The sequence below is a fragment of the Oncorhynchus kisutch genome, linkage group LG15 (genome assembly GCF_002021735.2).
Source record: "Oncorhynchus kisutch isolate 150728-3 linkage group LG15, Okis_V2, whole genome shotgun sequence".
Classification (NCBI taxonomy): domain Eukaryota; kingdom Metazoa; phylum Chordata; class Actinopteri; order Salmoniformes; family Salmonidae; genus Oncorhynchus; species Oncorhynchus kisutch.
This window is the reverse complement of record NC_034188.2, coordinates 16,460,674-16,487,492: the sequence shown is the minus strand read 5'-3', so window position 1 is coordinate 16,487,492 and position 26,819 is coordinate 16,460,674. Positions and strand designations below refer to the sequence as shown.

The window sequence follows — 26,819 nt, the reverse complement described above, 5'->3', positions numbered from 1 at the left end:
TTCATTTAGCAGACACTTATCCAGAGCTACTTACAGTTAGTGCATTGATCTGAAGAGAACTAGGTGGGACAACCACATATCTCAGTCATAGCAAGTACATTCTTCCTGAATAAAGTAGCTATCAGTAGAGTCAGAGCTAGAAAGGGGAGGGGGAGGGGGTTCAAGTGCAAGTGCTGGTTCAGGCGAGTAGGGGGATTATTTAAGGTACTGTTTGAAGAGGTAGGGTTTCAGATGTTTCCAGAATATGGGCAGGGACTCTGCTGTTCTAGCTTCAGGGGGAAGCTGGTTCCACCATTGGGGTGCTGGGGCAGAAAAGAGCTTGGACTGGGCTGAGCGGGAGCTGCTTTCCCATTGGGGTGCTGGGGCAGAAAAGAGCTTGGACTGAGCTGAGCGGGAGCTGCTTTCCCATTGGGGTGCTGGGGCAGAAAAGAGCTTGGACTGAGCTGAGCTGAGCGGGAGCTGCTTTCCCATTGGGGTGCTGGGACAAATAAGAGCTTGGACTGGGCTGAGCGGGAGCTGCTTTCCCATTGGGGTGCTGGGACAGAAAAGAGCTTGGACTGAGCTGAGCGGGAGCTGCCCTTCCGTAGGGGTGGGAGGGCCAAGAGACCTGAGGTTGCACAACGGAGTACTCGGGTTGGGGTAGGGATGGGCAGTTCCTCTTGTAAGCACCATGGTCTTGTAGTAGATGTGAGCTTTGACTGGAAGCCAGTGGAGTGTGTGGAGGAGCAGGGTGACATGAGAAAACCAGGTGGGCTGCAACGTTCTGCAGGGGTTTGATGGCACAAGCGGGGAGCCTAGCCAACCGTGAGTTGCAGATGCTGTGGAGAATGCACTCTGGGAGGGAGACACTGTGGAGTTGTCAACCATGATGGAGAGATCTTTGAGTGGGCAGACCTTTCCTGGGAGGAAGAGAAGCTTCGTCTTGTCGAAGTTGAACTTGAGGTGGTGGGCCGACATCCAACTTGAGATATCAAGTGTCACAAACCCCCTTAAAACCGCTTCTCAACCTGTCCTCTAAACCATCCAATGGAGCCAGACAACTATCACCTTTCACCATAACTCTGACTAGTTAGTCAGCCAGACATCTATCACCTTTCACCATAACTCTGACTAGTTAGACAGCCAGACATCTATCACCTTTCACCATAACTCTGACTAGTTAGTCAGCCAGACATCCATCACCTTTCACCATAACTCTGACTAGTTAGACACACCAACAACCATGATGCAAATATGGCACGTGAAATATGTAAATAGGGTCATATGTATGTATCAGACATTCTCACCAAGAACAGAGGTTGCATACAAACATGCAATTTCTGATTATTCTCTCTAGTGTAGTTGTGATTGGCTGGGTGGAATATTAGCTTAGCTTATAATGTAATTGGTGTAATTCAGTATTTGCTTCAGTAATGGCCGCCGCTCTGCTGCATGTCAACTATTTGTTTACCTCCTGGAACAACTGTCTCTCCCCTCCCAGGAGGATTCTGATTAGTCTAACATGATACTGTGTGTTTGTGTGTGGCTCCCACACTCTTTATCTGCAGCCATGATCGATGCATTCCCTAATCGCGTCTTATTTCCTGTCCCTGGGTGTTCTCCCATGATGCTCCCTAGCCTGTTCCCCCATTATGCTTTAGATGCTTTTAGCCTATGGGGACAGCTTAATGGAGTGGCCTGGGTGTAATTGGTGCCTCTGAGGGTCTGTGTGCATTTGCGTGGATGTCTGGGTGTGTGCGTGTGTGTGCAGGGCCAGCCCTAGCCTTGAGCCTTGAGCTTTGGTCGTGGGGCCCCCACTTCGGGGCAAAACATTTTAGTGGCCCCCCTCTTGACGACAGAGAAAAGTTTACCTTTTATTTCCTGCAATTCTACATGCCATGGGTCGTAGAGAAAATGTTGCATATTTATAACACATTTCATGCAATTCTACTAATTTTGCTATTGTTTTAGTTTTACAGATAATTGTTTGCTGACATGACTAATTGAATGACTGTCAGTGACTGACATAACAAGAGAAAACCTGCTGATGCACTAACACATTTTGAAATTGTACCTGGTGTATTCTACAATTCTTACTCTCAATAGTAAGCTGAGACCCCGTCTGAGTTCCTAAAACAATAAAAGCTTATGCCTGGGGCCGGCCCTGTGTGTGTGTGGTGTGTGTGTGTGTGTGGTGTGTGTGTGTTGTGTGTGTGGTGTGTGTATGTGTGTGCACGTGTCTGTGAGTGTGTGTTTGTGTGTGTGTGTGTGTGGAGGGATTATTCAGAGTAGCAACGAGTGCTGTAACATCATACCTGTACATGGCATCCCAGTCATCATAATGAACTATCCCTCTGGAGACGGTAATCATATATTACATTGCTGTGCTGTCAGAAAGTCGTATGATGGATAGTCCTACTGTATGTTAGCATGACAGATGTATTACTGATGGATAGTCCTACTGTATGTTAGCATGACAGATGTGTTACTGATGGATAGTCCTACTGTATGTTAGCATGACAGATGTGTTACTGATGGATAGTCCTACTGTATGTTAGCATGACAGATGTATTACTGATGGATAGTCCTACTGTATGTTAGCATGACAGATGTATTACTGATGGATAGTCCTACTGTATGTTAGCATGACAGATGTATTACTGATGGATAGTCCTACTGTATGTTAGCATGACATATGTATTACTGATGGATAGTCCTACTGTATGTTAGCATGACAGATGTATTACTGATGGATAGTCCTACTGTATGTTAGCATGACAGATGTATTACTGATGGATAGTCCTATTGTATGTTAGCATGACAGATGTATTACTGATGGATAGTCCTACTGTATGTTAGCATGACAGATGTATTACTGATGGATAGTCCTACTGTATGTTAGCATGACAGATGTATTACTGATGGATAGTCCTACTGTATGTTAGCATGACAGATGTATTACTGATGGATAGTCCTACTGTATGTTAGCATGACAGATGTATTACTGATGGACAGTCCTACTGTATGTTAGCATGACAGATGTATTACTGATGGATAGTCCTACTGTATGTTAGCATGACAGATGTATTACTGATGGATAGTCCTACTGTATGTTAGCATGACAGATGTGTTACTGATGGATAGTCCTACTATATGTTAGCATGACAGATGTGTTACTGATGGATAGTCCTACTGCATGTTAGCATGACAGATGTATTATTGATGGATAGTCCTACTGTATGTTAGCATGACAGATGTGTTACTGATGGATAGTCCTACTGTATGTTAGCATGACAGATGTATTACTGATGGATAGTCCTACTGTATGTTAGCATGACAGATGTATTACTGATGGATAGTCCTACTGCATGTTAGCATGACAGATGTATTATTGATGGATAGTCCAGTCCAGGGCATTTTGGGAATATGATTTTGGAACACAGCCATAGTTCACCTCTAACCCCTGACCTCTGACTTTTGCCCCTGACTTGTAGGCCTGTCTGTGCTGCAGAAGGTCCTGGACACGGCTGCTGAGAGGAGCTGGCTGGTGACGTCTGTCAACGTAGAGACCATGACGGAGGCTTCATTCCTCAAGGTGTTTCAAGACCTGGACAAGAGGAAGGAGGGACAGATCATCATTGACTGTGAGACCGAAAGACTCACCTCCATCCTCAAAAAGGTAACGAGATTGAGAGACTCACCTCATCCTCAAAATGATAACGAGAGACTGAGAGACTCACCTCATCCTCAAAACGGTAATGAGAGACTGAGACCTCATCCTCAAAACGGTAATGAGAGACTGAGACCTCATCCTCAAAAATGTAATGAGAGACTGAGTGACTCACCTCATCCTCAAAAAGGTAATGAGGGACTGAGAGACTCATCTCATCCTCAAAACGATAACGAGAGACTGAGACTCACCTCATCCTCAAAAAGAGAACGAGAGACTGAGAGACTCACCTCATCCTCAAAAATGTAACGAGAGACTGAGAGACTCACCTCATCCTCAAAAAGGGAACGAGAGACTGAGAGACTCACCTCATCCTCAAAACGATAACGAGAGACTGAGAGACTCACCTCATCCTCAATAAGGTAATGAGAGACTGAGAGACTCACCTCATCCTCAAAAAGGTAATGAGAGACTGAGAGATTGAGCCAGTCATCTCCATCGCTAGTAGGGTTAGTATTGGGCTAGTAATGGGCTAGTAATGGGCTAGTATTGGGCTAGTAATGGGCTAGTATTGGCCTAGTAATGGGCTAGTGATGGGCTAGTAATGGGCTAGTAATGGGCTAGTAATGGGCTAGTATTGGGCTAGTAATGGGCTAGTAATGGGCTAGTAATGGGCAAAAATGGCAAGCAGTGGTCCATGATTCGGCTGCCATACATAAGCCAGAACTTTGACAGATCTGGGTCAGCCAGAACTGGATTCACATAAATGCTGTGCGAATTAAAAAAGTGGGCCTGATATGTGCCATCGTAATTTTGCTTTCTGTGAATTAAAATAAATCCAGACATTTAAAAAAGCATTGCTCTGTTGCACGTGTGACATAATTTAAATAAATACCACATAGCTAGCAAAAGAGGGGAGAGAGAAAGACAGAGAGTAATAACAAGAGATAGAAGAGAAGGTAAAAGAGGCAGGTTGATGTTTATTGTCAAGAAATCTTCCGCTTGCTAGGCCAGCTGTAAAGTCAAAATGGGCTTTTTCATAAAAATGTGTAAAAACAAAAATGACCTTTTGGGTTGTTATTTAAGGTTAAGGTTAGGCATTAGGGTTAGAAGTGTGGTTCAGGTTAGGGTTAAGGTAAGGGTTAGGTTAGGGTTTCAGACTTTATGACTTTGTGGTTGTGCCAGAGTGACTACTTTTGTAGAGCTGCCTCCAGGGCATGATTCCTGACAATAAAGGCCAACCTGTGGAAGAGATCATCCCAGGCAGTGGTCCGGTGTAGTTTATTAGTCTCAGTGTATTACAGACAGGAGATATAGATACGGTTAGGTTGACATTTGGAGCTGAAGAGAAACACTTACTCTCCACGCTACTGCTGCCTGGGAAGGGTGTATCCCGGCATAGCAATTAATGACACACACACACACACACACACACACACTGGGATGCCCTTAATGATACATGCACACACGCTCACACACAAACACACACGCACCACTACCCCACTCACTCCCCCATAATGATGCATTCTTCCCCCTCCCACACACAGATACACACAGAAAGAACAGAGACCTCTATCCCCTCTCTCTCCTCCAACGCTTAGCTCTAGCTGTGTGAAGGCAGTGTCTGGTGTGTGAGTGTGTGTGAGTGTTATTGATGACCTGGTGTCCACACTTAAGGTAGTTGCATCACTTCTCACCAGTTTACAGCAGCTGAGCCACAGCAGTTCTCCGCTCAGACAGACTCCATCCATCACAGAGGTCTGCACCCTGCTCTATAGAAGCCTGGTTGTTATACACACGCACAGGGACCCACACGTGCACACACAGACGCATACACGTATGCAGGCACCCAAATGTTAGCATGAACATCTCATTCCAAAATCATGCGCGTTAATATGGAGTTGGTCCCCCCTTCGCTGCTATAACAGCCTCCACTCTTCTGGGAAGGCTTTCCACTAGATGTTGGAACATTGCTGCTATAACAGCCTCCACTCTTCTGGGAAGACTTTCCACTAGATGTTGGAACATTGCTGCGGGGACTTGCTTCCATTCAGCCACAAGCATTAGTGAGGTCGGCACTGATGTTGGGCGATTATGCCTGGCTCGATGTTGGGCGATTATGCCTGGCTCGATGTTGGGCGATTAGGCCTGGCTCGATGTTGGGCGATTAGGCCTAGCTCGATGTTGGGCGATTAGGCCTGGCTCGATGTTGGGCGATTATGCCTGGCTCGATATTGGGCGATTACGCCTGGCTCGATATTGGGCGATTACGCCTGGCTCGATATTGGGCGATTAGGCCTGGCTCGATGTTGGGCGATTAGGCCTAGCTCGATGTTGGGCGATTAGGCCTGGCTCGATGTTGGGCGATTAGGCCTGGCTCGATGTTGGGCGATTAGGCCTGGCTCGATGTTGGGCGATTAGGCCTGGCTCGATGTTGGGCGATTAGGCCTGGCTCGATGTTGGACGATTAGGCCTGGCTCGATGTTGGGCGATTAGGCCTAGCTCGATGTTGGCCGATTAGGCCTGGCTCGATGTTGGACGATTAGGCCTGGCTCGATGTTGGGCGATTAGGCCTAGCTCGATGTTGGGCGATTAGGCCTGGCTCGATGTTGGACGATTAGGCCTGGCTCGATGTTGGCCGATTAGGCCTAGCTCGATGTTGGCGTTTCAGTTCATCCCGAAGATGTTCGATGGAGTTGTAATGCAGTCAAGTTCTTCCACACCGATCTCAAAAAACCATTTCTTTATGGACCCCGCTTTGTCCACAGGGGCATTGTCATGCTGAAACAGGAAAGGGCCTTCTCCAAACTGTTGCCACAAAGTTGGAAGCACAGAATCGTCTTGAATGTTCTGGTATGCTGTAGTATTAAGATTTCCCTTTACTGGAACTAATGGGCATGAACCATGAAAAACAGCACCAGACCGTTGTTCCTTCTTCAACAAACTTTACAGTTGGCCCTATGCATTGGGGCATGTAGCGTTCTCCTGGCATCCACCAAACCCAGACTCGTCCGTCAGACTGCGAGATAGTGTAGCATGATTCATCACGACAGAGAACGTGTTTCCACTGCTTCAATGGCGGCAATCTTTACACCACTCCAGCCGACACTTGGCATTGACATGGTGATCTTAGGCTTGTGTGCGGCTGCTCGGCCACAGAAACCCATTTCATGAAGCTCCCGACGAACAGTTATTGTGCTGATGTTGCTCCCCAGTGTCTTGGGTATCAGTATCTCTAGGCCTCGTGCCTCTCCATCATCTTCTCCCAGTCTTGGGTATCAGTATCTCTAGGCCTCGTGCCTCTCCATCATCTTCCCCCAGTGTCTTGGGTATCAGTATCTCTAGGCCTCGTGCCTCTCCATCATCTTCTCCCAGTCTTGGGTATCAGTATCTCTAGGCCTCGTGCCTCTCCATCATCTTCCCCCAGTGTCTTGGGTATCAGTATCTCTAGGCCTCGTGCCTCTCCATCATCTTCCCCCAGTGTCTTGGGTATCAGTATCTCTAGGCCTCGTGCCTCTCCATCATCTTCCCCCAGTGTCTTGGGTATCAGTATCTCTAGGCCTCGTGCCTCTCCATCATCTTCTCCCAGTCTTGGGTATCAGTATCTCTAGGCCTCGTGCCTCTCCATCATCTTCCCCCAGTGTCTTGGGTATCAGTGTCTCTAGGCCTCGTGCCTCTCCATCATCTTCTCCCAGTCTTGGGTATCAGTGTCTCTAGTCCTCGTGCCTCTCCATCATCTTCTCCCAGTCTTGGGTATCAGTATCTCTAGGCCTCGTGCCTCTCCATCATCTTCCCCCAGTGTCTTGGGTATCAGTGTCTCTAGGCCTCGTGCCTCTCCATCATCTTCTCCCAGTCTTGGGTATCAGTATCTCTAGGCCTCGTGCCTCTCCATCATCTTCCCCCAGTGTCTTGGGTATCAGTATCTCTAGGCCTCGTGCCTCTCCATCATCTTCCCCCAGTGTCTTGGGTATCAGTATCTCTAGGCCTCGTGCCTCTCCATCATCTTCTCCCAGTCTTGGGTATCAGTATCTCTAGGCCTCGTGCCTCTCCATCATCTTCCCCCAGTGTCTTGGGTATCAGTATCTCTAGGCCTCGTGCCTCTCCATCATCTTCTCCCAGTCTTGGGTATCAGTATCTCTAGGCCTCGTGCCTCTCCATCATCTTCCCCCAGTGTCTTGGGTATCAGTATCTCTAGGCCTCGTGCCTCTCCATCATCTTCCCCCAGTGTCTTGGGTATCAGTATCTCTAGGCCTCGTGCCTCTCCATCATCTTCCCCCAGTGTCTTGGGTATCAGTATCTCTAGGCCTCGTGCCTCTCCATCATCTTCTCCCAGTCTTGGGTATCAGTATCTCTAGGCCTCGTGCCTCTCCATCATCTTCTCCCAGTCTTGGGTATCAGTGTCTCTAGGCCTCGTGCCTCTCCATCATCTTCTCCCAGTCTTGGGTATCAGTGTCTCTAGTCCTCGTGCCTCTCCATCATCTTCTCCCAGTCTTGGGTATCAGTATCTCTAGGCCTCGTGCCTCTCCATCATCTTCCCCCAGTGTCTTGGGTATCAGTGTCTCTAGGCCTCGTGCCTCTCCATCATCTTCTCCCAGTCTTGGGTATCAGTATCTCTAGGCCTCGTGCCTCTCCATCATCTTCCCCCAGTGTCTTGGGTATCAGTATCTCTAGGCCTCGTGCCTCTCCATCATCTTCCCCCAGTGTCTTGGGTATCAGTATCTCTAGGCCTCGTGCCTCTCCATCATCTTCTCCCAGTCTTGGGTATCAGTATCTCTAGGCCTCGTGCCTCTCCATCATCTTCCCCCAGTGTCTTGGGTATCAGTATCTCTAGGCCTCGTGCCTCTCCATCATCTTCCCCCAGTGTCTTGGGTATCAGTATCTCTAGGCCTCGTGCCTCTCCATCATCTTCTCCCAGTCTTGGGTATCAGTATCTCTAGGCCTCGTGCCTCTCCATCATCTTCTCCCAGTCTTGGGTATCAGTGTCTCTAGGCCTCGTGCCTCTCCATCATCTTCTCCCAGTCTTGGGTATCAGTGTCTCTAGGCCTCGTGCCTCTCCATCATCTTCTCCCAGTCTTGGGTATCAGTATCTCTAGGCCTCGTGCCTCTCCATCATCTTCCCCCAGTGTCTTGGGTATCAGTGTCTCTAGGCCTCGTGCCTCTCCATCATCTTCTCCCAGTCTTGGGTATCAGTATCTCTAGGCCTCGTGCCTCTCCATCATCTTCCCCCAGTGTCTTGGGTATCAGTGTCTCTAGGCCTCGTGCCTCTCCATCATCTTCTCCCAGTCTTGGGTATCAGTGTCTCTAGGCCTCGTGCCTCTCCATCATCTTCTCCCAGTCTTGGGTATCAGTGTCTCTAGGCCTCGTGCCTCTCCATCATCTTCTCCCAGTCTTGAGTATCAGTATCTCTAGGCCTCGTGCCTCTCCATCATCTTCCCCCAGTGTCTTGGGTATCAGTGTCTCTAGGCCTCGTGCCTCTCCATCATCATCCCCCAGTCTTGGGTATCAGTGTCTCTAGGCCTCGTGCCTCTCCATCATCTTCTCCCAGTCTTGGGTATCAGTATCTCTAGGCCTCGTGCCTCTCCATCATCTTCCCCCAGTGTCTTGGGTATCAGTGTCTCTAGGCCTCGTGCCTCTCCATCATCATCCCCCAGTCTTGGGTATCAGTGTCTCTAGGCCTCGTGCCTCTCCTCGCCGGAGGCTACATTGCGCTGCAGGACATGCCTTGTGCTAGGGTCACCCTTAATATCTAATGCAACTGTCTGCCATGCCTTCCAGCCTGCTACACACACACACACACACACACACACACACACACACACACACACACACACACACACAGGATATGAACGTGTGGGAGACTCTCAGAGGAAGAAAATATGTTGGGAATGTGTGAGGTCATGTAAATTCCATGATCAGTTACATACCCCCACTCTATATGTCAGTTACAGAACCCCCACTCTATATGTCAGTAACAGAACCCCCACTCTATATGTCAGTTACAGAACCCCCACTCTATATGCCAGTTACAGAACCCACGCTCTATATGTCAGTTACAGAACCCCCACTCTATATGTCAGTAACAGAACCCCACTCTATATGTCAGTTACAGAACCCACACTCTATATGTCAGTTACAGAACCCCCACTCTATATGTCAGTTACAGAACCCCCACTTTATATGTCAGTTACAGAACCCACACTCTATATGTCAGTTACAGAACCCCCACTCTGTCAGTTACAGAACCCCCACTCTATATGTCAGTTACAGAACCCACACTCTATATGTCAGTTACAGAACCCCCACTCTATATGTCAGTTACAGAACCCACACTTTATATGTCAGTTACAGAACCCACACTCTATATGTCAGTTACAGAACCCCCACTCTATATGTCAGTTACAGAACCCCCACTCTATATGTCAGTTACAGAACCCACTCTCTATATGTCAGTTACAGAACCCCAACTCTATATGTCAGTTACAGAACCCACACTCTTTATGTCAGTTACAGAACCCACACTCTATATGTCAGTTACAGAACCCCCACTCTATATGTCAGTTACAGAACCCACGCTCTATATGTCAGTTACAGAACCCCCACTCTATATGTCAGTTACAGAACCCCCACTCTATATGTCAGTTACAGAACCCCCACTCTATCTGTCAGTTACAGAACCCCCACTCTATATGTCAGTTACAGAACCCCCACTCTATTTGTCAGTTACAGAACCCCCACTCTGTCAGTTACAGAACCCCCACTCTATTTGTCAGTTACAGAACCCCCACTCTATCTGTCAGTTACAGAACCCCCACTCTATTTGTCAGTTACAGAACCCCCACTCTGTCAGTTACAGAACCCCCACTCTGTCAGTTACAGAACCCCCCACTCTATATGTCAGTTACAGAACCCCCACTCTATATGTCAGTTACAGAACCCCCACTCTATATGTCAGTTACAGAACCCCCACTCTATCTGTCAGTTACAGAACCCCCACTCTATATGTCGGTTACAGAACCCCCACTCTATATGTCAGTTACAGAACCCCCACTCTATATGTCAGTTACAGAACCCCCACTATAGCCTCAGACGTATTCACGGAGCAGTACATATCTATGAATCAAACAATTATCAGTTTATAGGTCCCTATCGAATTAACAATTTCACAAATGGATTCATTCATAGAACTCTATAGCTGTATAGATTTCCTTTTTAGTGATTTAGCAGATGTTCTAATCCAAAGCGATTTATAGTAAGTAGTAAGTGCATACATTTTTATACCAGTCCCCCGTGGGAATCGAACCCACAACCCTGGCGAATCCACAACCAACTGAGCCACACGGAACCATCCCGTCTACACTACAATTTATATTTTCCTCTCTTCTCTTCTCGCCTCACCTAAAATATCTTACCCTCTCCAGTCCAGTCCATCTCTTCTCAATCTCTCTCCTCCTTTCCTCCCCACTCCCTATCTCTCCTCTTCTTTCCACTCTCTCTCCTCTCCTCCACACCCCTTCTTCTCTCCAATCCCTCTCCTCTCCTCCCCACTCCCTCTCCTCTCCTCCCCACTCCCTCTATTCTCCTCCCCACTCCCTCTCCTCTCCTCCCCACTCCCTCTACTCTCCTCCCCACTCCCTCTCCTCTCCTCCCCACTCCCTCTCCTCTCCTCCCCACTCCCTCTCCTCTCCTCCCCACTCCCTCTACTCTCCTCCCCACTCCCTCTACTCTCCTCCCCAGTCCCTCTACTCTCCTCCCCAGTCCCTCTCCTCTCCTTCCCAGTCCCTCTCCTCACCTCCCCAGTCCCTCTCCTCTCCTCCCCACTCCCTCTACTCTCCACCCCACTCCCTCTCCTCTCCTCCCCAGTCCCTCTACTCTCCTCCCCACTCCCTCTACTCTCCTCCCCAGTCCCTCTACTCTCCTCCCCAGTCCCTCTCCTCTCCTTCCCAGTCCCTCTCCTCACCTCCCCACTCCCTCTCCTCTCATCCCCACTCCCTCTACTCTCCTCCCCAGTCCCTCTACTCTCCTCCCCAGTCCCTCTTCTCTCCTTCACAGTCCCTCTCCTCACCCCCCCCACTCCCTCTCCTCTCCTCTCTTCCCCACTCCCTCTACTCTCCTCCCCACTCCCTCTCCTCTCCTCCCCAGTCCCTCTACTCTCCTCCCCACTCCCTCTCCTCTCCTCCCCACTCCCTCTTCTCTCCTCCCCACTCCCTCTACTCTCCTCCCCACTCCCTCTACTCTCCTCCCCAGTCCCTCTACTCTCCTCCCCAGTCCCTCTCCTCTCCTTCCCAGTCCCTCTCCTCACCTCCCCAGTCCCTCTCCTCTCCTCCCCACTCCCTCTACTCTCCACCCCACTCCCTCTCCTCTCCTCCCCAGTCCCTCTACTCTCCTCCCCACTCCCTCTACTCTCCTCCCCAGTCCCTCTACTCTCCTCCCCAGTCCCTCTCCTCTCCTTCCCAGTCCCTCTCCTCACCTCCCCACTCCCTCTCCTCTCCTCCCCACTCCCTCTACTCTCCTCCCCAGTCCCTCTACTCTCCTCCCCAGTCCCTCTTCTCTCCTTCACAGTCCCTCTCCTCACCCCCCCACTCCCTCTCCTCTCCTCTCTTCCCCACTCCCTCTACTCTCCTTCCCTCTCCTCTCCTCCCCAGTCCCTCTACTCTCCTCCCCACTCTTTCTACTCTCCACCCCAGTCCCTCTTACTCTCCTCCCCACTCCCTCTACTCTCCATCCCAATCCCTCTACTCTCCTCCCCAGTCCCTCTCCTCTCCTTCCCAGTCCCTATCCTCTCCTCCACTACCTAAGTTATTGGAGCTATTTGGCGTAGCATCTAGCAGGGTTTTCTTGAAAGCAGCCCGCAACACGGTTAATCAACGTGGCTGGGACCGCAGATTGTCTAAATCCCTGCTGTTTGTTGTTTTCAATCTTCCCTGTTACCTGCCCTGTCTGGAACTGCAAGGAATAACAGCGTAACCTACATTGCTAGCTACCATGACAAAGACCAAAGCCAGCGGGAGTACCGTTGAGGACAGTGGTGTCTCTCTATCAGAGGTGAAGGATATTTTAAAAGAACAAAAAGAGACCTACAAGCAGTTGTTACAACTGCTTCAAGTGTTTTGTCCAAATATTGTGGATTTTACTAATAAAAGAATGGACAACCTGACCAGAGAGGTCCAGGACCTGAAGAACAGTTTGCAGTTCTCCCAGGGTCAGCTCGATGATTTGAAACAGGAGAACGGCAAGAAGACAGCAATCTGCAAGTCTTTGAGAGAGGACATCAGTTCTGTGTGTGAATCCATGATAACAATGACAGATAAATCAGACTCGAGGGACAATCAAGACGGAACAACATGGTTGTGGACGGAATTGCAGAATCTCCACATGAGATCTGGACGGAGTCTGAGGAATTGAAGATGGACCACAGGACGTTTGAGGTGGAGCACGCCCACAGGACTGGGAAACCCACCACCAGCCCAGGTGACAGGCCCAGGCCGATAGTGGTCAAGTTCCTGAGGTTCAAGGACAAGGTAGCTGTTCTGGAAAGAGCCAAGAACTTGAGAGGAGCGTATATCTTCCTCAATGAGGACTATCCTGAAGCTGTGCGCCAGAAGAGGAAAGAATTTATCCCAGCCATGGAAGCTGCCAGAGCGCGTGGGGACATTGCTTACATCCACTATGACAGGCTCATTGTCCACCCTCCCACCCAGAAGCCTAGAAGGGATGAGAGAGCCAATCTTCAACCACGCAACACACACACACACCAATTGATTAATGGACTGCTGAATGTAGATTTATTTTATCTTGCTTTATTTGCTCTTTTCAGTATTATGTCTATCTCTGTTAAGCTACCCAGGAAAGGGCTGAAAATAGCCCATATGAATATATGTAGCCTTAGAAATAATGTTCATGAAATCAATAACTTGCTATCATCAGATAACATTCATATATTATCATTCATATATTATCAATGAGGCTCACTTAGATAATTAATTTGATGATACATCAGTTGCAATACAAGGATATACAATCTATAGAAGAGACAGACATGTTTATGGGGGAGGTGTTGCTGTATATATTCAGAGCCATATCCCTGTCATGCTTAGAGAAGATCTTATGTCGTGATGAAGTGTTGAAGTGTTGTGGCTGCAGGTTCACTTGGCTCTTCATCTAAAGCCTTTTCTTTTGGTGTGTTGCTATAGTCCACCAAGTGCTAACAGTCAGTATCTAAATAATATGTGTGAAATGCTTGATAGTATATGTGATGTAAACAGAGAGGTCTACTTTCTTGGGGACCTGAATATTGACTGGTTTTCATCAAGCTGTCCGCTCGAGAGGAAGCTTCTCACTGTAACCAGTGCCTGTAATCTGGTTCAGGTTATTCATCAACCTACCAGGGTGTTTACAAACACTACAGGAACAAGATCATCCACATGTACAATCACATTTGTACTAATACTGTAGAACTTTGTTCTAAAGCTGTATCCGTACCCATTGGATGCCGTGATCACAGTATAGTGGCTATATCCAGGAAAGCCAAAGGTCCAACAGCTGGGCCTAAAATAGTATATAAGAGATCATACAAAAGATTTTGCTGTGACTCTTATGTGGATGATGTTAAAGATATGTGTTGGTCTGATGTAATTAATGAGGAGCATCCAGACGCTGCACTTGATGAATTTATGAAATTGCTTCTTCTAATTATTGATAAACACCTGTTAAGAAACTGACTGTTAGAACTGTTAAGATTCCATGGATTGATGAGGAATTGAAAAACTGTATGGTTGAAAGAGATGGGGCAAAAGGAGTGGCTAATAAGTCTGGCTGCACATCTGACTGGCTGACTTACTGCAAATTGAGAAATTATGTGACTAAACTCAACAAAAAGAATAATAAACTTTATTATAAAACCAAGATCAATGATATAAAGAATAATGGAAAAAACTTATGGGCAGAAAGACAAATTCAACTCCATCTTTCATCAAATCAGATGGCATATTCATCACAAAACCATTTGAAGTTGCCAATTATTTTAATGATTATTTCATTGGAAAAGTGGGCAAACTTAGGCAGGAAATGCCAACAACGAACAGTGAGCGATTGTATTCATGCATAATAAAACAAATAATGAAAGAAAAGCATTGCAAGTTTGAGTTTTGTAAAGTTAGTGTGGGAGATGTGGAGAAAGTATTGTTATCGATCATGACAAACCTCCTGGCATTGACAAGTTAGATGGAAGCTACTGAGGATGGTAGCTGACTCTATAGCCACTCCTATCGGAGTGGCCCTCAACAAGAGAAGGGCCCTCAACATGTACTGCACTGACACAAATGACTGATGATTGGTTGAAAGAAATCGATAAGAAGAAGATTGTGGGAGCTGTACTGTTAGATTTCAGTGCAGCCTTTGATATTATTGACCATAACCTGTTGTTTAAACACGTATGTGCTATGGCTTTTCAAAATCTGCCATAGTGTGGATTCAGAGCTATCTGTCGAATATAACTCAAAGAGTTTTCTTTAATGGAAGCTTCTCTAATGTCAAACATGTCAAGTTTGGTGTACTGCAGGGCAGCTCTCTAGGCCCTCTACTCTTTTCTATTTTACCAATGGCCTGCCACTGGCATTAAACAAAGCATGTGTGTCCATGTATGCTGAAGATTCAACCATATACGCATCCGCAACCACAGCTAATGAAGTCACTGAAACCCTTAACAAAGAGTTGCAGTCTGTTTTGGAATGGGTGGCTAGTAGTAAACTGGTCCTGAACATCTCTAAAACTAAGAGCGTTTTATTTGGTACAAATCATTCCTTAAGTGCTAGACCTCAGCTGAATCTGGTAATGAATGGTGTAGCTGTTGAACAAGTTGAGGAGACTAAATTACTTGGCGTTACCTTAGATTGTAAAGTGTCATGGTCAAAACATATAGATTCAATGGTTGAAAAGATAGGGAGAGTTCTGGTCGTAATAAAGGGATGCTGTGCTTTTTTGGCACCACACTCCAAAAAGCTAGTTTTGTCTAATCTTGATTCTTGTCCAGTCGTGTGGTCCAGTGCTGCAAGGAAAGACCTAGTTAAGCTACAGCTGGCCCAGAACAGAGTGGCATGTTTTGCTCTTAATTGTAATCAGAGGGCTAATGTAAATACTATGCATGCCAGTCTCTCTTGGCTAAGAGTTGAGGAGAGACTGACTGCATCACTTCTTCTTTTTTGTAAAAAACATTGATGTATTGAAAATCCCAAATCGTTTGCATCGTCAACTTGCACACAGCTCTGACAGTATTATATAGAGCCCATATTGCATGAAACTTCCTTCCATCTCCTTCCATCTCATATGTTAATCAAATGCCTACCCGGACTATTTGCATTGTGTGCTCCCCAACCCCTCTTTTTACGCTGCTGCTACTCTCTGTTTATCATATATGCATAGTCACTTTAACTATACATTCATGTACATACTACCTCAATTGGCCCGACCAACCAGTGCTCCCGCACATTGGCTAACCCGGGCTACTGCATTGTGTCCCGCCACCCGCCACCCGCCACCCACCACCTGCAAACCCCTCTTTTACGCTACTGATACTCTCTGTTCATCATATATGCATAGTCACTTTAACCATATCTACATGTACATACTACCGGTGTCTGTATGTAGCCTTGCTACTTTTATAGCCTTGCTACTGTATATAGTTTGTCTTTTTACTGTTGTTTTATTTCTTTATCTACCTATTGTTCACCTAATAGCTTTTTTACACTATTGTTTAGAGCCTGTAAGTAAACATTTCAGGTCTACACCTGTTGAATTCGGTGCACGTGACAAATAAACTTTGATTTGATTTATTGTTCAAATAAACAGCAAACCTGGTTTCAAAAAACAGATAAATCAACACCTTGCGGCGCAACGTCTCTCCCCCATTTGACCCTGATAGTTTGTGTGTATGCATTGATATGTAGGCTACGCGTGCCTTAAAAAAAACGTATGTAGTTATGTCCTTGAGCTGTTCTTGTCTATTGATGTTCTGTATATGTCATTCTGTATTATGTTTTGTGTGGACCCCAGGAATAGTAGCTGCTGCTTTTGGAACGGCTATTGGGGATCCTAATAAAATACCAAATACCAAATACTATCTCTGCTCTCCTCCCCAGTTCATCTCCTCTCCTGCCCAGTCCATCTCCTCTCCTGCCCAGTCCATCTCCTCTCCTGCCCAGTTCCTCTCCTCTCTCCCCACTATCACCTCTCCTCTCTCCCCACAAATACATTTTGAAAGCTCTTAAAGTTAAGATTTCTATTATAACGTCTTTAATGATATCACGAAACAATAAATAATGATTCAATGTCCAACCCTTTGATGTTAAAGTTTGGGGCAGAGGCTATCTCTACACACAAAGGATTTTTAGCTTCTCCATATTGCAGTGCAGAGAGAGAGGAAGTTTTCGACCGGTCGTTAAAGTCCCTAGAACCGCCCCCACTCCACCCCCCCCTCTTCCTTCTCCGGTGGGAGAGAGAGGGGGGGGCTCTCTTTGATCCTCACCTAGGAGGGAAAGTCATGACAGTGGTTATGTGCTTAATGCTTTAACGTGAGCTAATGTACAGCCTGCATATAATTAGTGCCATGTTTTTAATCAATGTGTTTCTCATCTGTGGTAAATTGTAATAACTATTTACAGGTTTTTATAATCAATTTGGCACTAATTTCGGAACCTTGATGTCATTTTTCAAAACTCTAGACACAACCAATGATCAAAATCTACATTTTTCAAAACTCTAACACTTTTTCCAATTGCTTCGATACAATACACGTAAAGCTAAGATAATTTGTTCATTGAGCTAAAATCAACTTAACATCAAAGTATTACCATTTCAAAATGCAATTCACACATTACATCTGAGATGACTGTTGTCATGACGTTGCCCTCTTTGGGTATAGCAAGCCCCATCCCCCTCTCCATGCCTTCCCCTTGCCTCCTTCAACTAGGCTGCTGTGGCCAGAGAGAGGTCGTAAATTCCTGAGAAGACCCTGCCACATGGCCACATAGTATAAGAGGCAGAGTAGATTTTCATGGAGCACAAAATCATTTCTTCCACCTCACAGAACTTGAGGTACGAACAAACTTCATTTGTTAAATTTGTAGAAAGTATAAAAGATGGGTGAAGAATCCAGCTACGAACTGGTCCGTTTGTCACAACTTGGGGAAGCTCATGGGAGACGGTGTGGGCACATTACCATAACACTATTTATATAATAGCCTCAGATATGAGGTTTACATCTAATTGTTGTATAAGATGAATCAGTGAGTATGATACTGTTTGTAAAAGTGTGTAATATGATTTTGGACTGTTTAATGGAAGAAAACTCAGAGTGTTCTAAATCAGAGGACCGCCCCTGAGCCCAGTTAGGGTCAGGCGTCTTGGGACAGCCCTTTTATGCCTTCCGAATTAAATCCGCACTCGGGTTTTCGATCAGCAGACCGAGCTTACCTCAATTACGAGATGGCTAAAGGTTGCAGACCATGTTTTTCTCCATTAGGAGGAGACAAAGGTTGTAGACCATTGCTGAATCTTTTAACCATACCACATGGTTAAACTCTTAGACTATCGATACCGACAGAATAAGAACAAGTCTTTGATATGAATTACTAGTCTGCATCTAGGAATTCGGTATTATTGAATGCGAAGAATGACAACCGCCGAAACATCAATTCTATAACGAAACGAACGAATGTCACTCTGAACAATCCACTCTAACCACAACCGAGAGAGAGAGGGAGAGAGACGGACAATTCTACAAAAGAAACTAACTTTTCACCAGTGATCAAGACGACACACTGAGCGTAAATATATATATATATTGATTGCAATTGTTCCCGAATGATTGAGCGTTCATGTGCAAAGGATTAGCATTTTAATTGTTATAATTATCACTCTGTAGTGACTTCTTAGTCGACCCCACTTCCCTTTTGTCTAACAAGCCGCCATGCTGGTTTAGCCAACTAGGGCACATTCTCCTATCATTTCATGTAACCACATTTACCTTGTTTGTTTGTTTATTCATTTCTGTGAATTACTTAGTTAGTAATAAATAAATGATTTAAGACAATTGATGTATGGATGACTCATAGTGAAGACTGGGTTTGTGCAGATACCCAACCATTTACAACGTTTGGAATGAGACTAACGTGAGGTAAAGTAAATAATTCATTAATTCGAAGACTAATTGATCAGATAAAATATCTGAAAAGTTATTTTAGGAAATGATAACTTTGTAATCTGAATATTTTTCCTTGGTGCCCCGACTTCCTAGTAATTACGGTTACATGATTAATCAGTCTAATCGCGTAATACTAATTACAGAGAATCTTTGATAAAAACTATCAGTCTTCAGTTAATGATAGTAAAGACACGACACTGTCTATTAATTTCATTACAATGACCTAACTATCAATTGATATAACTGCTCAAAATGATAAGTAACTGTTGCATTACTCTTAGTGCATAGTTTTATTGAAACTGACAAACAATATTCCATGTTTAGATCATGAACGTTTCAGGATAACGAGATCCATTGACACCAACTACCGTGGAATATGAACTAATTGGACTACATTATCTATGGCTGTAATATTTCATCATCATTCTTTATCAGACACTGATTCTATGGTCCCATGTACCACTTTTCCAGACCATGTTTTCAGATTTGACATTACTGTACACTCACCAGCCACTTTATTAGACTACTGATATTACCTGGTGTTGGTCAGCGTGAGAAGCAGGGCACAGTGCTCAGTTTGACTAGACTACTGATATTACCTGGTGTTGGTCAGCGTGAGAAGCAGGACACAGTGCTCAGTTTGACTAGACTACTGATATTACCTGGTGTTGGTCAGCGTGAGAAGCAGGGCACAGTGCTCAGTTTGACTAGACTACTGATATTACCTGGTGTTGGTCAGCGTGAGAAGCAGGACACAGTGCTCAGTTTGACTAGACTACTGATATTACCTGGTGTTGGTCAGAATGCAACATGACTTGTAGATCAGTGACTTTCAACACAGTTACATGCTTTGTTCCACACTGAAGGAGAGGACACATCAGTTGTCACAAAAGATGAGAGGTATTTTCAGGAGGTAGAAAGAACTTTACATGAGCAAAAATAAATGTGAATTAGCCATTTGTAATGCTTGAATGGACGGGTGCATGCTACATTTGGATCGGTTTGGGATCCACGGAATAATGCAGTCATATCTTAAATATTTAAATTGGGGACTGACTCGTATTGGTTAATCTTTCCATCCCTACTATTTAACAAGCTGTTATGTCTATCTGTATGCATGGGATGAGACTACAGGAATGATTCTAATGAATATTCATATTTTTAGAGTCCTGCTGTTACAATGTCTTACCCTAGTTGGTGTCTTATTTGCCCTGGACAAGGTCACTACATAGGTACACACACACACACACACACACACACACACACACACACACACACACACACACACACACACACACACACACACACACACACACAGACACACACACACAGACACCACACACACACACACACACACACACACAACACACACACACACTAAAGTCATGTCTTCTCTCCTCTGCTCCAGATCGTTGAACAGGGGAAGAATGCTAAGAGTTACCACTACATCCTGGCCAACCTGGTAAGATCTCTATCTCTCTACTGTATCTTTGTATCTCCATCTCTCTCTCCCTCTGTCTCTCCCTCTCTCTCTCTTTCTCTTGATCTCTATCTCTCATTCTATATATATATATATATGGAGATATATATATATAAAAATATATATATATACCTGTGTATATATATATATATGTATATATATATATATATCTACTGTATTTTTATTTATTTATTTATTTTACCTTTATTTAACCAGGTAGGCAAGTTGAGAACAAGTTCTCATTTACAATTGCGACCTGGCCAAGATAAAGCAAAGCAGTTCGACAGATAAAACGACACAGAGTTACACATGGAGTAAAAACAAACATACAGTCAATAATGCAGTATAAACAAGTCTATATACAATGTGAGCAAATGAGGTGAGAAGGGAGGTAAAGGCAAAAAAGGCCATGATGGCAAAGTAAATACAATATAGCAAGTAAAATACTGGAATGGTAGTTTTGCAATGGAAGAATGTGCAAAGTAGAAATAAAATAATGGGGTTCAAAGGAGCAAAATAAATAAATAAATAAAAATTAAATACAGTTGGGAAAGAGGTAGTTGTTTGGGCTAAATTATAGGTGGGCTATGTACAGGTGCAGTAATCTGTGAGCTGCTCTGACAGTTGGTGCTTAAAGCTAGTGAGGGAGATAAGTGTTTCCAGTTTCAGAGATTTTTGTAGTTCGTTCCAGTCATTGGCAGCAGAGAACTGGAAGGAGAGGCAGCCAAAGAAAGAATTGGTTTTGGGGGTGACTAGAGAGATATACCTGCTGGAGTGTGTGCTACAGGTGGGAGATGCTATGGTGACCAGCGAGCTGAGATAAGGGGGGACTTTACCTAGCAGGGTCTTGTAGATGACATGGAGCCAGTGGGTTTGGCGACGAGTATGAAGCGAGGGCCAGCCAACGAGAGCGTACAGGTCACAATGGTGGGTAGTATATGGGGCTTTGGTGATAAAACGGATTGCACTGTGATAGACTGCATCCAATTTGTTGAGTAGGGTATTGGAGGCTATTTTGTAAATGACATCGCCAAAGTCGAGGATTGGTAGGATGGTCAGTTTTACAAGGGTATGTTTGGCAGCATGAGTGAAGGATGCTTTGTTGCGAAATAGGAAGCCAATTCTAGATTTAACTTTGGATTGGAGATGTTTGATATGGGTCTGGAAGGAGAGTTTACAGTCTAACCAGACACCTAAGTATTTGTAGTTGTCCACATATTCTAAGTCAGAGCCGTCCAGAGTAGTGATGTTGGACAGGCGGGTAGGTGCAGGTAGCGATCGGTTGAAGAGCATGCATTTAGTTTTACTTGTATTTAAGAGCAATCTATAAAGGTATCTATATACCTCCATCTCTCTCTTTCTCTTTCTCTTTCACTCCCTCTCTATTTATATATTATCTCAACACAATTCAATTCAAGGGCTTTATTGGCATGGGAAACATATGTTAACGTTGCCAAAGCAAGTGAGGTAGATAATAAACAAAAGTGAAATAAACAATAAAACATGTTTAACAGTAAACACTCACAGAAGTTCCAAAATAATGAAGACATTTCAAATGTCATATTATGTATATATACAGTGTTGTAACAATGTGCAAATAGTTAAAGTACAAAAGGGAAAATAAATAAACATAAATATGGGTTGTATTTACAATGGTGTTTGTTCTTCACTGGTTGCCCTTTTCTTGTGGCAACAGATCTCAAATCTTGCTGCTGTGGGAAAATATGTCTCTAATATGGTCATACATTTGGCAGGAGGTTAGGAAGTGCAGCTCAGTTTCCACCTCATTTTGTGGGCAGTGTGCATATAGCCTGTCTTCTCTTGAGAGGCAGGTCTGCCTACGGCAGCCTTTCTCAATAGCAAGGCTATGCTCACTATGTCTGTACATAGTCAAAGCTTTCCTTATTTTGGGTCAGTCACAGTGGTCAGGTATTCTGCCACTGTGTTCTCTCTGTTTAGGGCCAAATAGCATTCTAGTTGGCTCTGTTTTTTGTTAATTCTTTACAATGTGTCAAGTAATTATATTTTTCTTTTCTCATTATTTGGTTGGGTCTAACTGTGTTGCTGTCCTGGGGATGTGTGGGGTCTGTTTATGTTTGTGAACAGAGCCCCAGGACCAGCTTGCTTAGGGGATTCTTCTCCAGGTTCATCGCTGTAGGTGATGGCTTTGTTATGGAAGGTTTGGGAATCGCTTCCTTTTAGGTGGTTGTAGAATTTAACGGCTCTTTTCAGGTTTTTGATAATTAGCGGGTTTCAGGCTAATTCTGCTATGCATGCATTATTTGGAGTTTTACATTGTACACAGAGGATATTTTTACAGAATTCTGCATGCAGAGACACCATTTAGTATTTGTCTCATTTTGTGAATTCTTGGTTAGTGAGCAGACCCCAGACCTCACAACCATAAAGGGCAATATGTTCTATAACTGTTTCAAGTATTTTTAGCCAGATCCTAATTGGTATGTCAAATGTTCTATTCTTTCTGATGGCATTGAAGGCCTTTCTTGCCTTGTTCACAGCTCTGTGGAAGTTACCTGTGGCCGAGGTATGTCTAGTTATTTGTGTGCAACTCTCTGTCTTTCTCTGTCTCTCTGTCTCTCTGTCTCTCTGTCTCTGTCTCTCTGTCTCTCTGTCTCTCTGTCTCTCTGTCTCTGTCTCTCTGTCTCTCTGTCTCTCTGTCTCTGTCTCTCTGTCTCTCTGTCTCTGTCTCTCTGTCTCTCTGTCTCTGTCTCTCTGTCTCTGTCTCTCTGTCTCTCTGTCTCTCTGTCTCTCTGTCTCTGTCTCTATTTCTAGCTCTGCTTTATCTCTCTGTGGATTCTCCAGATGTTGTCCTGTGTAATAGGTGTGATACATCCCAATATGTTGATAGTACAATAAGACTTACAACATGGTATCCACTCTGCCCCAAGTGGGTGGAAACGTGATGAATAAATCCATTTTTACCAAGACAAGTATGACTCTTCATATTCTGAATGGTTCTGTGAGGCCTATCTGTGACATGTCATTAACATTCTATCCAAAGAAGAATATGTCGGAACCTAACACATTGATAATAAGAGCTCTGTTGACTGAGCCACTTCTCACAGTAACTTCTTGAAGATTTGACAAAAGGATAAATGAGCTGAATTCAATTTAAAAGGCTTTGAAAATTTAAAGCTCAGTGCTCCGTTGACATTTCACAGAGATACGCTTGTTTTTTTGAGGAATTTTGCATTAACATGAAAAGTGTATCCTAAAATATGAAAATATTACAAGTCATGTCTCAAAATGTATGTCTATCTTACCCACTACACACTCTCTGAATAGACGTCTCTGTAGTCTACCGAGAGACCATTCATACTGCTGCTGGAAGAGCCTTCTGCGAAGAGGATTGCAAACCCCTGCCTTGATTGACTGACTGTGACTGTGTTGAAATGCTGCACAACACACACACACACACACACACCCTCCCACACACACACACACACACACAAACACACACACACACCCCCCCCCCCCCCACACACACACAAACACACACACACACACACACCCCCCCCCACACACACACACACACACACACTCTCAACCGCCAGCCACTGAGAGACAGACAGTAGAGGGTCAGTGAGTAAATGTGTGCATTAGCTGTATTTGTCTGCTATGGTCCTCCCAGGGCACCGCTCATACAACCTCCCCATGGACACTAAATACAGCAGAACATTGGTATCAACAGAAAGCATGGGCTGTGTCCCAAATGGCACCATATTTATTTTATACTGCACTACATTTCCCTTTATAGCGCATTTGGGACACCGAAATGGTAAAACAACAATAATATGCTGGCTCACTGTGATTCTCTCAGTATCCCTCTCATCTGGTCAGTTTGTTAGAATGAAGTATAAGTGATAAAGCTATAAAGTCTAGTGTTCAAACTACCTGCGTTCTCCCATAATGGTTCTATTAAAATGACTTTTCTGTGTCCTACCTTAGTGCAGCTGTCATATTTACGTGTGTGTGTGTGCCTGCTTGTTTGCATCTATGGGATGCAAACAAGCATCTTTTACGCTACTGCTACTCTCTGTTCATCATATATGCATAGTCACTTTAACCATATCTACATGTACATACTACCTCAATAAGCCTGACTAACCGGTGTCTGTATGTAGCCTCGCTACTTTTATAGCCTCGCTACTGTATATAGCCTGTCTTTTTACTGTTGTTTTATTTCTTTACTTAACTATTGTTCACCTAAAACCTTTTTTGCACTATTGGTTAGAGCCTAAAAGTAAGCATTTCACTGTAAGGTCTACTACACCTGTTGTATTTGGCGCACATGACAAATAAACGTGATTTGATTTGAGTGTGTGTGCCTGTCTCTGTGTGTGTATGTCTCCATCTCTTAGTCTTTCTGTGTGTGTATGTCTCCATCTCTTAGTCTTTCTGTGTGTGTATGTCTTCATCTCTTAGTCTTTCTGTGTGTGTCTAGGAAGTCTATATCAAATGGTTCCACTCTGTGTCTGTGAGGAGTGGTTTCTATAGTAACCAGCTCAGTTCAGTGCACTTCATTAGCTAACACATGGAGCAGAAAAATACACACTTCTCTTCTTCTCTTCTCTCTCCTTCACTCTCTCCTCTGAACATTCAACTGAAACATATGGACATCTGATTGTACTGGTACTTCAGGGAGAAGGAGGAGAGGAGAGAGGACAGAGGAGGAAAGGGAGAGGAGAGGGAGAAGGGATGTGAGGAGGGTGGAGAGGGAGAGGAGTGGGGGGTAGGGAGTAGAGGGAGCAGGCCCATTAGGCATAAGAAGGAGAGGAGTGGGGGGTGGGGAGTAGAGGGAGCAGGCCCATTAGGCATAAGAAGGAGAGGAGTGGGGAGTAGAGGGAGCAGGCCCATTAGGCATAAGAAGGAGAGGAGTGGGGAGTAGAGGGAGCAGGCCCATTAGGCATAAGAAGGAGAGGAGTGGGGGGTGGGGAGTAGAGGGAGCAGGCCCATTAGGCATAAGAAGGAGAGGAGTGGGGAGTAGAGGGAGCAGGCCCATTAGGCATAAGAAGGAGAGGAGTGGTGGGTAGGGAGTGGAGTGGAGGGAGCAGGCCCTCCAGGAGTGGGGGGCATAAGAAGGAGAGGAGTGGGGGGTGGGGAGTAGAGGGAGCAGGCCCATTAGGCATAAGAAGGAGAGGAGTGGGGGTAGGGAGTAGAGGGAGCAGGCCCATTAGGCATAAGAAGGAGAGGAGTGGAGGGTGGGGAGTAGAGGGAGCAGGCCCATTAGGCATAAGAAGGAGAGGAGTGGTGGGTAGGGAGTGAAGTGGAGGGAGCAGGCCCATTAGGCATAAGAAGGAGAGGAGTGGGGGGTAGGGAGTAGAGGGAGCAGGCCCATTAGGCATAAGAAGGAGAGGAGTGGGGGGTAGGGAGTAGAGGGAGCAGGCCCATTAGGCATAAGAAGGAGAGGAGTGGGGGGTAGGGAGTAGAGGGAGCAGGCCCATTAGGCATAAGAAGGAGAGGAGTGGGGGGTAGGGAGTAGAGGGAGCAGGCCCATTAGGCATAAGAAGGAGAGGAGTGGGGGGTAGGGAGTAGAGGGAGCAGGCCCATTAGGCATAAGAAGGAGAGGAGTGGGGGGTAGGGAGTAGAGGGAGCAGGCCCATTAGGCATAAGAAGGAGAGGAGTGGGGGGTAGGGAGTAGAGGGAGCAGGCCCATTAGGCATAAGAAGGAGAGGAGTGGGGGGTGGGGAGTAGAGGGAGCAGGCCCATTAGGCATAAGAAGGAGAGGAGTGGGGGGTGGGGAGTAGAGGGAGCAGGCCCATTAGGCATAAGATGGAGAGAAGGGGGAGAGAAAGAGAATACAATTCTGGTTGATGGTGTTAAGAATAGCAGACCACAGAAAGTTTCATCAAAGAGGGCAGACAGGGATCAACATAATAAGGGTTGCCTGTGGTTCTGGAACTTCTACCAGACAGACAGTCACAGTCGGAGGCTGAAGGTCAGAGCAATCGACAGCACCACTTCCACTGCCACAAAGATCTGAGGCTACAGAGTTCACTTGTTCTGTCTCCTGCTGTACATCAGTCGTTCTGTGTGTGACTGCTTCTGTCTGTACATCAGTCTTTCTGTGTCTATGTGTGACTGCTTCTGTCTGTACATCAGTCTTTCTGTGTCTGTGTGTGACTGCTTCTGTCTGTACATCAGTCTTTCTGTGTCTGTGTGTGACTGCTTCTGTCTGTACATCAGTCTTTCTGTGTCTGTGTGTGACTGCTTCTGTCTGTACATCAGTCTTTCTGTGTCTGTGTGTGACTGCTTCTGTCTGTACATCAGTCTTTCTGTGTCTGTGTGTGACTGCTTCTGTCTGTACATCAGTCTTTCTGTGTCTGTGTGTGACTGCTTCTGTCTGTACATCAGTCTTTCTGTGTCTGTGTGTGACTGCTTCTGTCTGTACATCAGTCTTTCTGTGTCTGTGTGTGACTGCTTCTGTCTGTACATCAGTCTTTCTGTGTCTCTGTGTGTGACTGCTTCTGCCT

The 26,819-nt window shown here is 45.4% G+C and overlaps 1 protein-coding gene across 3 annotated transcripts in view; it reads left to right on the top strand.

The window, feature by feature from the left end:
- Nucleotides 1-26,819, top strand: part of LOC109878954 (glutamate receptor 1-like) — a 177,483-nt gene that overhangs the window by 55,937 nt on the left and 94,727 nt on the right. For all 3 annotated transcript variants that reach the window (XM_031789727.1, XM_031789729.1, XM_031789728.1), the window contains exons 4-5: nt 3,474-3,658; nt 20,254-20,307. In XM_031789727.1, the coding sequence (XP_031645587.1) occupies nt 3,474-3,658; nt 20,254-20,307 (239 nt within the window). The remainder of the gene's footprint in view (nt 1-3,473; nt 3,659-20,253; nt 20,308-26,819) is intronic.